At 38.5% G+C, this 12341-nt stretch overlaps 2 protein-coding genes across 3 annotated transcripts; one reads left to right on the top strand and one right to left on the bottom strand.

Annotated features, from left to right (window-relative positions):
• Positions 1–921: 921 nt before the first annotated feature.
• On the bottom strand, positions 922–5400 carry fuca2 (alpha-L-fucosidase 2). The gene is made up of 7 exons (XM_007561827.2): positions 5026–5400; positions 3505–3689; positions 2988–3327; positions 2706–2916; positions 2125–2315; positions 1614–1722; positions 922–1450 (listed from the first exon to the last, which is right to left on the bottom strand). Exons 1-7 carry the CDS (start codon positions 5214–5216, stop codon positions 1313–1315), a joined length of 1365 nt encoding a protein of 454 aa, XP_007561889.1. The 5' UTR covers positions 5217–5400; the 3' UTR covers positions 922–1312.
• Positions 5401–5535: 135 nt separating this feature from the next.
• On the top strand, positions 5536–8705 carry LOC103144713 (putative deoxyribonuclease TATDN3). 2 transcript variants are annotated; one of them, XM_007561829.2, is made up of 10 exons: positions 5536–5696; positions 5773–5805; positions 6884–6957; positions 7069–7153; positions 7236–7298; positions 7553–7662; positions 7945–8000; positions 8076–8188; positions 8272–8352; positions 8473–8705. In XM_007561829.2, exons 1-10 carry the CDS (start codon positions 5643–5645, stop codon positions 8614–8616), a joined length of 813 nt encoding a protein of 270 aa, XP_007561891.1. In that variant the 5' UTR covers positions 5536–5642; the 3' UTR covers positions 8617–8705. The 2 variants fall into 2 exon arrangements, with proteins under 2 accessions (XP_007561891.1, XP_007561892.1); XM_007561830.2 differs by having other exon boundaries at positions 5538–5696; positions 8275–8352.
• The last annotated feature ends 3636 nt before the right edge of the window (positions 8706–12341 follow it).

Genomic DNA, 12341 nt, shown 5'->3' with positions numbered 1-12341 from the left:
TCATAGCATCGCGGGCATTTAGAGGAATACGGAAGGCCATTATTGTCACGAGGACGAAAAAAAAACAAAAACTGGACACATGGTCGTAATTATTACATGTAGTTATAGTTATGACATTCGAAGTCAAAATAATGAATTATAAAGCAACATTTACAATATTTGAAATTAAATATTGATCTAATTATGGTATTCAAAATAATATTTTTGACTTTTAGACTATTTTTTTCTTTGACTTTTAGACTCATGATTTAGCCCATTTCAATTCAATGAAATTCAAACATTATTAAAGACACAGTGTCCTGGATTCCTGGTCCATAGTAGAGATAACAAATAGTAAAAGGAAAGAAGAGAGAAAAAAATATTAATGATAGCAATAAAATATTTTTCAAATCATGTTTGACTTCAACGTTCTAGTTACAAAGTAATATGTTGTCATTTTAAAGGCAAAATAACAGACTCAATACAAGTGAAACAATAAGTATGACTAAATCTTAATTTTGAGATCTAAAATCACATTGAGTTTAACAGTCAGTTATGAGATAATGTTATATAGTTATGTGTCATAACAATGACACTCAAAATTATAATTGTTACTTTACAGACAAGTCACATTTAAAATGCTGTTAAATTTGAAAGTCAATTACAAGATAAAATCAAAATTATTATAGGACTGAAATCCTAATGCTGACCCTTAAATGCGGAATAAAATATAAAATCACAATTCTGTTAAAAATTAATAATAACTTTAAGTTATATTTTAAACTATTAAATGATGCAAAGTCATAATTTTGACTTTTAAACTTAAATGATCAGATTCTAAGCCTAAGTTTTAGCAAGGCAAATATTTGAGTGTGTATCCCATAATTACAGCAAATAAGCTGTTGATTAACTTGATATAATAAACAAAAAACTGCAGAGACCTTTTTCTATCAAAGATTCAATTAATGCATTTATTGATTCACATAGAAAAAAGGAGAGTGACCAGAACATGACCCAGTAAAAAATATACTAGAAGATTTTATTAAATAGTTCAGAAATTATTTTAAGTGCAGAAATCTGTAACAATCAGTGCTGAGAAAACTCGACTTTCTGCATGAGATATATATATATATATATATCTCCAAATTTAAAAGTGCAAATCACAAAAAATCCAGCATGACTGATCTTCAGAGCTGAATTTTTTCGTTTGAAAATATACAGCACATATAAAACAGGAAAAACAGATTTATGGTAAGTCATTGAATCAGCAGAGCAGAGAGTCTCTTCTGGCCGGCAGCACTGCCACTTCCTGTTGGAGTGAAGTGGTTTTCCTTCAAGAGGCTCCGGTCAGCTTCAGAGTCCAGGCCCACTGGCACGGCATCTTGCTGAAGGACAGCGGAGGCAGAAACACCTGCAGGCCGCTGGGCTGCAGAGCCGTCCACTGCAGAGGGCCATGACCCACCAGCTCCACCTTTTTAAGGCCAGAGACGGGAGAAAGTTGATAAACCACCGTGAACGTTAACAAAGAGCGTTAACGTGTGCAGGTTCTAAATCGTTTAAAAGTAACCTCAAATTTTTCAGTAACTACGCATTCGTAATTCGGCAACAGATTTTTTATTTATTTATTTTTTTACCTGCGTCTGTTTCTGGGTAACCACGGGTTCATTCAGGATCACCGATCCATCATCCGGCCACTCCAGTAATAAGGCGAAGATGGCCTTTTCCTGAGGTTTGGACGTGTACCTGTGGAAGACGGAGTTCTGCTTTTAAAAACGTGTATATTCCAGTTTAATCCATCTTTGCTATCATATTATTAATCAAAAAACACAACATCAGCAGAAATGTTGACGTTAGTCATTTTTTCCCCAGCTCTTTTGCTACAAATGGTACGCCAAAGGAACGCTGTGTTATTGCATTCCAGGCAATAAATGTTTCTTGTTTAAAAAGTAACTTAATTATTTGCTTATTTGAATTTTCTTATGCATGTCTAATACTGCATAAAATAACCTGGTGGTTAAACAAAAAAAAATCTGTTGATGGTGTCGATTTTTTTATCCAGTCACTTGATGCATCGTCAGAACAGAATACTCGACAACTACAGTAAATGTTAGTTGCAGCTTCAGTTCACGTGGTTCAGACGCTCACCAGATGTTTTTGGTGACGTTCTCCTTCTGAGCCCGCCACGCCGTCGTGTTGTAGATGGCCTCGCCGTTCACCTTCAGCCACTGACCCATCTGCCTGAGGCGCTCCTCGAAGATCGGGGCGATTGTGCCGTCGCGCGTCGGCCCCACGTTCATCAGCAGGTTCCCTCCACAGGACACGGTCTCCACCAGGGTCTGACGGCACAGGAAGCAATGGGAGTAAGAAACGTGACTAGAGATGGGCAATGAAAAAAGCAAGAGTGAAGAAATATCATAACGTAAAACAGTTCTCTTCTGCTGTTTTCTGCTTCTCTCTAAGATTAAAACATGTACCAGTTGTATACAAGTATTATGTGTTGATCCTAAGTAAACATTAAATGATCTGATCAGGTTCCTCCTATGTGTTGTGACACCTGTTGTTTTATAACTTCAATATAGCCTAACATAGCTACATAATGCTACCAGCTCTTCACGAACACTGAATTTAGTTTGTATAAGTGAAAGACTGCAGCAGCAGAAGTTCATCGTTTAGTGAAGGAACTTGGGTCTGCTCGCCCCAGGTATAGGAAGTTTTGGGTTTCTCACCGCCACGAGCTTCTCGATGCCGATGTAGTCACTGAGCGGAGCGTTGCGTCTGTAGCCCCAGGACTTGGAGTCGATGGTCATGCAGTTTTCCCATTTGTGCTTGAGGAGATGTCCTGGCTGGTAGCGGTCACTACAGGTGTAATATCCACCGTGTTTGCAGATGGAATCTAAGCCCCAGCGATCGTTCGTCACAACGGTTTCTTTTACCGGACTGTCAAACAAATACATCACGTTACATCCAGCGATGAAGACAGCTGAAAGTTTCCTCGTTCGCAAGCCTACCTGTCGTTGTAGAGCCAGGCCAGGAAGCCTGTGCTGTTCCAGTACTTGTCAGGAGCATTTCCATCTCCGTCGGACCACAGAACCTCTGGTTTGTACTTCAAAACCAGGTCGTAAAGTTCAGGGAGAGTTTTAGTGGTGGGAAAGTAGTTTGTAGTGAAGAGGTTGGCGGCATCTTGCTTAAAGAGCGGGTTGAACCACTCAAACAGGGAATGGTACAGCCCCAGACGAAGGCCGCCCTGGGCGCGCACGGCACTCGCCACTTCATCCACCAGGTCTCGCTTTGGTCCCACGTCCACGGCGTTCCAGTTCCAGGAGTTTTTGGAGCCCCACAGCGTAAATCCTGATAAAAAAAAAATTCACCAGCAAAAAAAAAGAAAAAAAAGTACAGCTCGTGACATCAACACAATCGGCAAAAGGTCAGGAAGTTCATTTTCTCAAACTCCAAAACCTACGAGTTTGAAATTCCTTGAAGAGAAAAGTAACTTTGACATCCTACTGGTAGTTTTAGCTTGTTTACCTTCATGGTGTTTCGTGGTCAACACAATGTACTTTGCCCCCGATGCAGCAAAGATGTCCGTCCACTCTTTGGCATCGAAGAACTCAGCTGTAAACTGCGGTGCAAAGTCTTGGTACTGGAATTCCGGAGGATAGTTTTTCTTCATGAAATTAACATACTCCGGTTTATTTTGCTGCCAGTAATACCTGGAAAATAAATACACATCTGATAAATCAGAGGCGGTGAGAAACAATAAAGTCCTGATAGCCTTACGAATTAAAGAATCGCATATAAGAAACAGCTGTGGAGTATTAATGAGCTGGAGGCACTGAAAGACGTTGACATCACGGACTAAATAAGGTTTTAGACACTCCACCATAACGTCTTGTGATGCTTTCCGTCATGTCAAACCAGGTTTTCTGATTTTATAGTTATTCTCTCAAGATGCGTATAGAAATCAAGTTAGCTTAGCCCTGATCAATGACGAGAACGAAGAGTTACAAGTCGGAGGTTCGTCTTGGTTCGACACCAGAAGAGGTTCGCTTTGGGATCTGAGGCCATTTTCAACACTTTTACAAACAACAGTTTATTTCTGCAAACACAGAAAGCTGCTGAAAATAATTTCCATCCACGCAGAGATTATTCTAAATTAAATAACAGCATTCAACAGCTTGTATACCGTTAAAACCTACAACTGGTATATTTCGTCCGTTGTTTACATTTGATCTTATCAATTTTCTAACTCATCCGACTGAAAACAGTTGATCTGTCCTGCTTCAATGACATATGGGGAAAAAATGTATTTGATTGCTCGTATTCAAAAAGCAATAGGTATGCATTTGAATTAGGACCACACCACACTTGAAAGTGGCCTTGTTCACACATGAAAAAAAAAATTATATATATATATGATTTGTATCAGTCAGTCAGCTACAGGTCAAGTCTTGGCCAAAAATGTTGGATTTGGAATCATGTTATCTGGAGATAGTTTAAGCAAATTACCATTATATCAAAACCATGGAATTGCTAAGGATAGCAAGATGATACATGTAGCTTACAAAAGAAAGCTACATGTATCTTTTAAATAAGTACAGCTCGTGTACTTATTTAAGTACACGAGCTGTACTTAAATAAATAAATAAATAATTTCAGGCGTTATCTCCAGTGGGCCAGGCACCACACCCTGATGGTCTCCTCTACGCCCATGCAAACACACCTACTCATGCTCAGCCTAAGTACCAACATCAACAGGACTTCCTGGCTCTCTGTAAAGTCAAAATTGTGCTTGAGCAAGAGTCCTTGTCAAACGGCGTTTTGACCAAAGTCCAAAAGGCTGGAGTCCCAGTTGACGACGTCTCAACTAAAGTTCTACAGCTTTTTATTTCTCTTTCTCACTGTTTACGTTTTAATTATGTTTTTAAAATCTTTTTCTCACTGTTTATTACATGCTGTTTTTATTTTAATTAGGTAAAGCACTTTGAAATGCCTTGCTGCTGAAATGTGCTATACAAATAAAATTTGATTGATTGATTGATAACTCACCAGAACCACTCGCTGCCGAAGCTCGGCACAGAAAACACCCCCCAGTGTATAAAGATGCCGAACTTAGCCTGGTCGAACCACTCTGGCAGGGGTCTGGAGTCGATGGACTCCCAGGTCGGTTCGTATTTGGCCCTGGTGAAGTCAATCGTCAGGGTCCAAACCAGGAGACAAACCACCGTTAAAGCTCCCATTTTAAAGCGAGTTCTGTCAAAATGAACCGGTCGGGCAGGTTGGATGGTAAGATAAAACTGGGAAACCACGGGAACTATCACATGATGCTCTTAAGTATTTAGAAACTAAGGTTAAAATAAAAACACTTCTTCCTCAAACTACTGGGATGCGTTTGATTTAAAAAAAGGAACTTGCCGCTACTGTGCAACTAACGAGCAAGAGAGAACACCGCCCTCCCGGGATAGGCGGGGTTAGATTTTGAGCTGTCAAGGTTGCACGCATGCGCAGACTGCATTTCATGCAGGAAGTAGGGAATGTTTTGGTTTTGAGAGCTGCACATAGTTGGTGGCGGTAATGCATACCTAAAGTTTCTTGCCAACCGCCATTAAAATTCAAATAGAAGAAGAAGAAGGAGAGCTGCACAGACTAAAAAAAAAAAATCCCACATGCATGGCTACATTGATTGCCACTGTCATATCTCTGCTAGGGATTTTGACAAGGTACGAACCAAGTTAAATTCTTGTTTTGTAATCCTTTGAAACAATTAATGAAGTTTTAACTGTTTCTTCTCGACAGGACGTGGAAGAGGTAATTGAGAATTCAAAGAAGGTGAGTTTTCAGAGCTAAAATGCTTAAACTTTATCCACGTTTTCTCATGCGACAAATAAAAACGAGCATTTTAAACAGGATTTTATGTGATGAATAAAGTCAAAGTATTTCTTTAAATGTACAGTATGTGTCTATTTGTGCATATAAAACAGCAACAGACTATTTACAAAACATTTTTAACAAAAGACTGCAAATATCAGCTGGATTCTTATTTCTGAAATTAGAAAAACTGTTCAAATTACAACAAACGCTTGAGTTTATTATTAGCAATGGTGGTCATAAAGTCTAGCCGCTCCTGTTAGGACGGCTCTGCGGTATTTTAGCTAAAGCTAATTGTCGAGACAAAATTGTATAAGATATTTTATACAGTCAGACTCTTTTTACCCAGTGTGTGACTAGATTTTATTTAGGGGTACCAGGATAGTGTAGTGTGTACCATATACACACTATGGCAGATTTTTAGTTGCAGAAATGGTTGAGAGCAATGTATTCTTTTACTTTTTCTTCAAAACTTTGTGTTGGTGTATTGCATAAAACCTATATAAATAGTGTGGTTGTATTTGTACCTCTCACCATAAAATATTTTTCCTGGAGGATAAATTGTCCTATGAGGTATTGCGATAAACGATAATATTGTTGTTTTGAGACTGTTTTCAAGTAATATAATGCTAACGGCATAATAACGCAAGAACAAATTCTCAAAGTTCAGTAAACTTTAAGATCTAATGAACATTTAACACTGGAACTGGAAGACATTTTTTAAATATACAAAATAAATAAACAAAACAACAAACAAAATGAACTAGGAAGTCTCTGTATGCAAAATTGTCCTTCAAAAATGGGGGCTAGTTGAGACCAATGAAGACTGGAAACCTTTGGTCATTCAGAGAGAGAGAGAAAAGAGAAAATGGTAAATCATGTAAATGGAAATTATTGAGTTTATTTTAATTCATTTTCCGATTATTGCTTATTGGTTGCTTATTATGACAGGCTGAGTTGTATTTTGACTAATTGTGAAAAGAAGGAGAAGGGGTATGAAAAGCAAACTACTGTGAATTAATGTAGTTTTATTACCTAGGCTGGCTTGCTGGCACTTTTGGCTGTGGCTGAGCATGCTGGGGAATTTACCAAAATCATTGAGCTGTCTCAGAGGTAAAAAAAAAAAAAAATAAATAATAAAATAAATCATCTGAATACATTGAAAAAAAATTTTTTTAATGTTTACTATGTTTCTAATTGTAGATTTTTTTTTCTTTTTCTTAGATTTCCAGGTTTTATTTTCCCCTGTTTGGGAGTCCATCCTGTTCAGGAAGTTTCCCCAGAGCAACAGAGGAGTGCTTCTCTTCAGGTTACAAAGCAACGCGTCAACATCTGAATTTAAATACGCATTAGTAGCTCTGCTGTTGGATTAAAGACCATTTGGATTACAGGACCTTGATGCAGCTCTACCCATCATAGAGAAATACAAAGACCAGCTTGTCGCAGTTGGTGAGGTAAAGATTCACATGAGTACTCAGTCATTGTTGTGTTCGGAGACCTGAAGTCAGTTCCAGTTGTTAGACGGACAAAAATGTCTCTTTACATTGTAAAGGTTGCAAATCCCTGGATTAAATCTACAGACTAAAAGCATCTCCAGATCACTCACAGACTTAGCAAATAGCAAAGCTCTCAAATATCACTGTGCTCTGTTGGTGAGGCGTCTCTGATGCGATGCAAACTGGATTTTCCATTATTTGTTTCTTCGCAGGTTGGCTTGGATTTTACTCCCAGGTTTGTCAGCGGCGAGTCTGAAAAGGAGACTCAAAAGCTGGTTCTCATCCGTCAAGCACAGGTTGCCAAGGAGCTGGATCTCCCTCTGTGAGTTTTCCCCATGTGGAGACAGTTTGCTTTATAAGATTGTCCTTCGGATTAAAAAAAAAATTTTATTCTTTTTTTAAAATAAGAAAATAAATTTTTTTATTGCAAATGAATTGTTTAGTATATAAAAAAAATGACTTCTAACATCAATATGTAGTCTAGTCAACGTTTAGTCGATTACTTCAATAACTGATTTGTCACGATCAGTCATTTCAGCCATAATTTTAATATGGCTAACAATTTTAATAATAAAGGATGTTTTTTTTCTTTTTTTTTTTTTAGAAATGTTCATTCAAGGTCTGCAGGACGACCCACCATCCACCTGCTGAAGGAGCAAGGTGAGCAGGTAACTGTGTGGACAAAGTGTTTACTGGTTTGATGAGGCAGCTGCAGTTCCTCTACTTTGCCACTAGGTGTTGAAAAAGCCCTTCTTCACGCTTTTGATGGGAAGCCTTCTGTTGCAATGGAGGGAGTGAAGGCTGGATATTTCTTCTCTGTCCCCCCATCCATAACACGCAGCGAGCAGGTACAGATGATGAGCTCATATTTTACACGATCTTTAACAGAAATTATGTTTACACTGGAATGTTTGCTGCATTTCCCACCAAGAAGCAGAAACTCGTAAAACAGCTGCCTCTGGAGAACATCTGTTTGGAAACCGATTCGCCTGCTTTGGGCCCAGAGAAGCAGGTAAAGGACAGGAACTGACCCACACGCCTCCATGCTACTGTCAACTCTAAATCCTCAATGTTTTTTTTTCCTTAAAACTGTTGCTTAGCTTAGCATAATTATAACGCTTCGTGTTAACAGGTAAGAAATGAGCCCCGAAACATCTGCGTCTCTGCCGAGTACATCAGTAAGGTCAAAGGCGTGTCGCTGGAGACGGTGATGGAAGTGACGACCCAGAATGCCCTGCGGCTCTTCCCCAAACTCAAGTCTGCCATCCGACCTTGACGGCTACGTCAGTAATCCACAAATGTCCCGAATATTTTCTCGTAATAATCTGTACATCACCATGTGATTAAAAGCTTTTAAAATCACAACTGTTGAGAGATTTTTTTTTTCTTTATTTCTAAGAAAAACAGAAAAACAATCTACTGAATTGTCTCACTAATTTAAATACTAACATTTTCTGTTAATTCTTCAAACTTGTTATTTTTCTTGCAAATTTATTGCCGTGACAGAGTGACGTTTTATTTACAGAACTGGTGGGGATACTTCCAAAGCATTCTGTACTTTATAGCCCATATTAATGTTACTTGTTTTAACTAGTTTTTTTTTTCTTTTTGCGTAGTTGACCAATCGTCAACAATTTGAAGACGACAGCCAGCTTTAAGCATTTGCTTCACAGCTTTTTTGTTTTTTGGTGTCTAATTTTTATTGATTTTCATGAGTGTAAAACAAGTTTCTACCTTTTTAGAGCCACAGCTGGGCTTTAAAACAACTGAAACTGACAAACTGTGTGAAGGACGCTAAGGTAAAATAACCAGAGCTCACTGTTAGAAATTTTTTTCTATGTAATTTAAAGAAATTTACATCAGTACCAAAGTTATGCAACATTTAAGATTGGTTCCAATGTCATTAGTTGTCGGTAGTTTGAATTTAAATGTCTTTAAATAGCTGTGATTGAAGAGAAACAGTCTGTCGAGTTTTGAAAATAAAACGTTTTCCATTTCTTGCTTGGTGTAGGATTTCATTTGCGCAACATTTTTCGGACCTCCTTTGTGTATTTTGCTTATAAACAAAACTGCAGGTGGACAAGTTTAACCCAACACATATTTGTACCTCTAAACCGCGATGCTAAAACGCAACCAGAATGTGGTTTGGCGAGGTGTGGCTGGAAGTAGGAATGATCACCTATAAATAAACTAGGTCGCTGACTGGAGCATTCAAAATAATTATGTATGAATCTGTGAAGGGCGACTTGACCAGAAGGTCTTACATGCCATGTGTGACAGATCTCTAATAAACTATCATAACCTAAGGACTGAAGGCCAGTCAGCCGTTGTGAATGGAGTAAAAATATTAAGGAATTTACAATATATGGACGAATTAATGTTCTACAACCAAATGAATGGCCTATTTTAAAACTTTTTTCATATATAAGGCGCATAGAATATACGCTACAGTTATAGTTGTCACTCATCTGTTCCGTAATCAACAAATGTGAATGTGTAATAACAAATCTATGGTCCCCGAGTACTTTATATAGTAGGCTGACCCAGTCATTGTTTCACTCACGGTGTTGGTGTTGCGATATTGTGCCCAACTGCTTTCTGGGTAACACAGACCAACCGACACACTGCCGCCGCAGTCTCTGTCTCTTCCCCCGACCCTCCAGGCTTTAAATGTATAAGGGCTGGTCCCTTGGTAACCCTAGTTGAAGCACACCCTGAAGCACCCCGGATGAATGTCTAAAGCCACTTTGTTGACATAAAGAATGTCAACAAAACAGTCCGACTCCGGTCGGCGAGGAGAGCCTTCCGCGACTGGGCCGGGGCGTGGCCGGACGATGGTCACCCTTCTCCGTTTGCGCACAGCATGTTCGTGGAGAACGTGGTGCTAAATGACCTGCAGACGACCTGATTATCAGGTCGGTAGGTAGATACATAGACATCAGATAGGTCAGTAAGACTTTATTAACAAACCAGCGTTCTGACAACTATCCCAGTATGCACCGCGCGCTTCTTCTTCGGGCGAAAATGAAGTCGGCGGCTGCTTACCGTAGTTGCTAGACCTGTTGTGGCTCAATATTGGTCCATATATAAGGCGCACCGGATTATAAGGCGCACTGTCGGCTTTTGAGGAAATTGAAGGTTTTTAGGTGCGCCTAATAGTGCGGAAAATACGGTAATTAAAAACTAACAATTTTAACATTCTGTTCTTCTTCAATGTCACTTTTAAGCTACAATCTTTTGGGGGAACTGGGTTGACGACATGAAATCAGTATATTGGTCTGCTGATGATCCCAGTAATTGCTGCTGCGTTTGTGTTTACGTTTAGGGCGTCTGATGAGATTAAGTCGATGCTGACGTGCAATCTGACGAGGCAGCTTCTTGACCCTATCTGTAGTAGATTGGCCCACTGCAATGGACTTTATTCAAACCCACTTTATCCAGCTGATACAGAAATCTGTTGAACTGACCAAAAATCTGGGGTATATATCTAACTGCAAGGCTAGTTAGGCAGGACATATTAAAAAGTTGTACCTGGTCCATAATGCTGATCTTCATATAAACCACTATAAGGGTCAAACAACCGACTCACTTTGAATTTCCTGTTGTCTCATAGGTGTTGAGCAAATAACGTGTCATGATTCTGTAAACCTGAACACTAATTGAAATGGGCTGTAAGCAGGACAGCTAGAAATCGAATCAATTTAATTCTGATAAACAACTGATGTCCACTTGATGTTTGATATCTTGTTCCTGTGAGAAGCTTTATTTGTTCTGTGTTCCAGCAAGACAACAACCTGTTGGAACAAAAGAGTGGTTTTCTACTTTTATCTCATTTATTTACTAAACCTTTAGTTAATCAGAAAGTCACTATTGAGATTAAGATTCTTGGTCAAGATAGAGTGGATAACGCATTCTTCTGGGATTTCTTTACCAAGACTCTGACATCAACCCTACTAAAGAGTTGAGGACTTCGCTTAGGAGTTTGGCAAACCAATCAGTTTTAGTAAACTCCAAAAATTCAAACCTACAAACAGAATTAGTCCAAAAGCTTGCTGATAGCTAGAAAAAATGTCAAAGTACAACTTGCTAGCACACATTCTCGACAGACGGTGCGGATCAAGAAATAATCTCCTAAACTGAAGTGCGCAAACTTTTAAGTTTACTTTTAAGACAAATTAATTTTACACAAAGTTTTACACCTGTGGAACACCATAGTAACTAATCAAGTAACTCTTTAAGGTGTTGCAAGCAGAACATTTTAGACATTTTACAAATGGGGAATAAACATGTAAACCAATTAGATGGAAAAATGTGAACCTCACAAATAGATTTTTATCAGTTTTATGTTAACATTTGCTTCCACAGTATATCCATCATGGCTGGGGAGTTATCCGAATCAAACTCTGGCTCAAATATGTGAAATTTTTGAAATTTTAATGCAACTATGACAGAAAGTATGAAGCATGCTTATGGAAAGTAATTTGCAAACATAACCTCTAACCCTTTGTATTGTAATGTGTTGTGTCGATGTACCGCTCCTAATGCGGTATGCTGATCTACAGCAATTCTAAATGAAGACTCATGCTTTAAACTTTTTTAGCTTTACTTTGTCAATACTTAAGGTGAAGTTCAAAGGAATCCATTCATGTTTATGCAGCTGGAAACATTTTTGTTTGATTCTTTGTGTGGTTCAACACAGCTGCGTTCAACTCAAAATACCACTATGTAATATATGTATGAATCCCAATATCCTAATGAAATAGTCAAAGCAATACCTACCAAACATTGATCACTGGGATTAAATAAAAACTAAGCATAAGCTTAAAAAAAATAAAAAATAAAAAAATAAATATGTCATGAACTAAACTACAGTAAACAGAACTACTATCACAATTGCATACCCACGGTAGATATACGCACATTTTTGCCATCAAAGGAACGCCATAAAAAAACTGCAGGTCTGCCATGTTTAGGAGTACCTTTTGTGATGTCACTGGCCAA

This window comes from Poecilia formosa, unplaced genomic scaffold (assembly GCF_000485575.1).
Source record: "Poecilia formosa unplaced genomic scaffold, Poecilia_formosa-5.1.2 Scaffold131, whole genome shotgun sequence".
Lineage (NCBI taxonomy): Eukaryota > Metazoa > Chordata > Actinopteri > Cyprinodontiformes > Poeciliidae > Poecilia > Poecilia formosa.
This window is presented reverse-complemented; position numbering and strand designations above follow the sequence as displayed.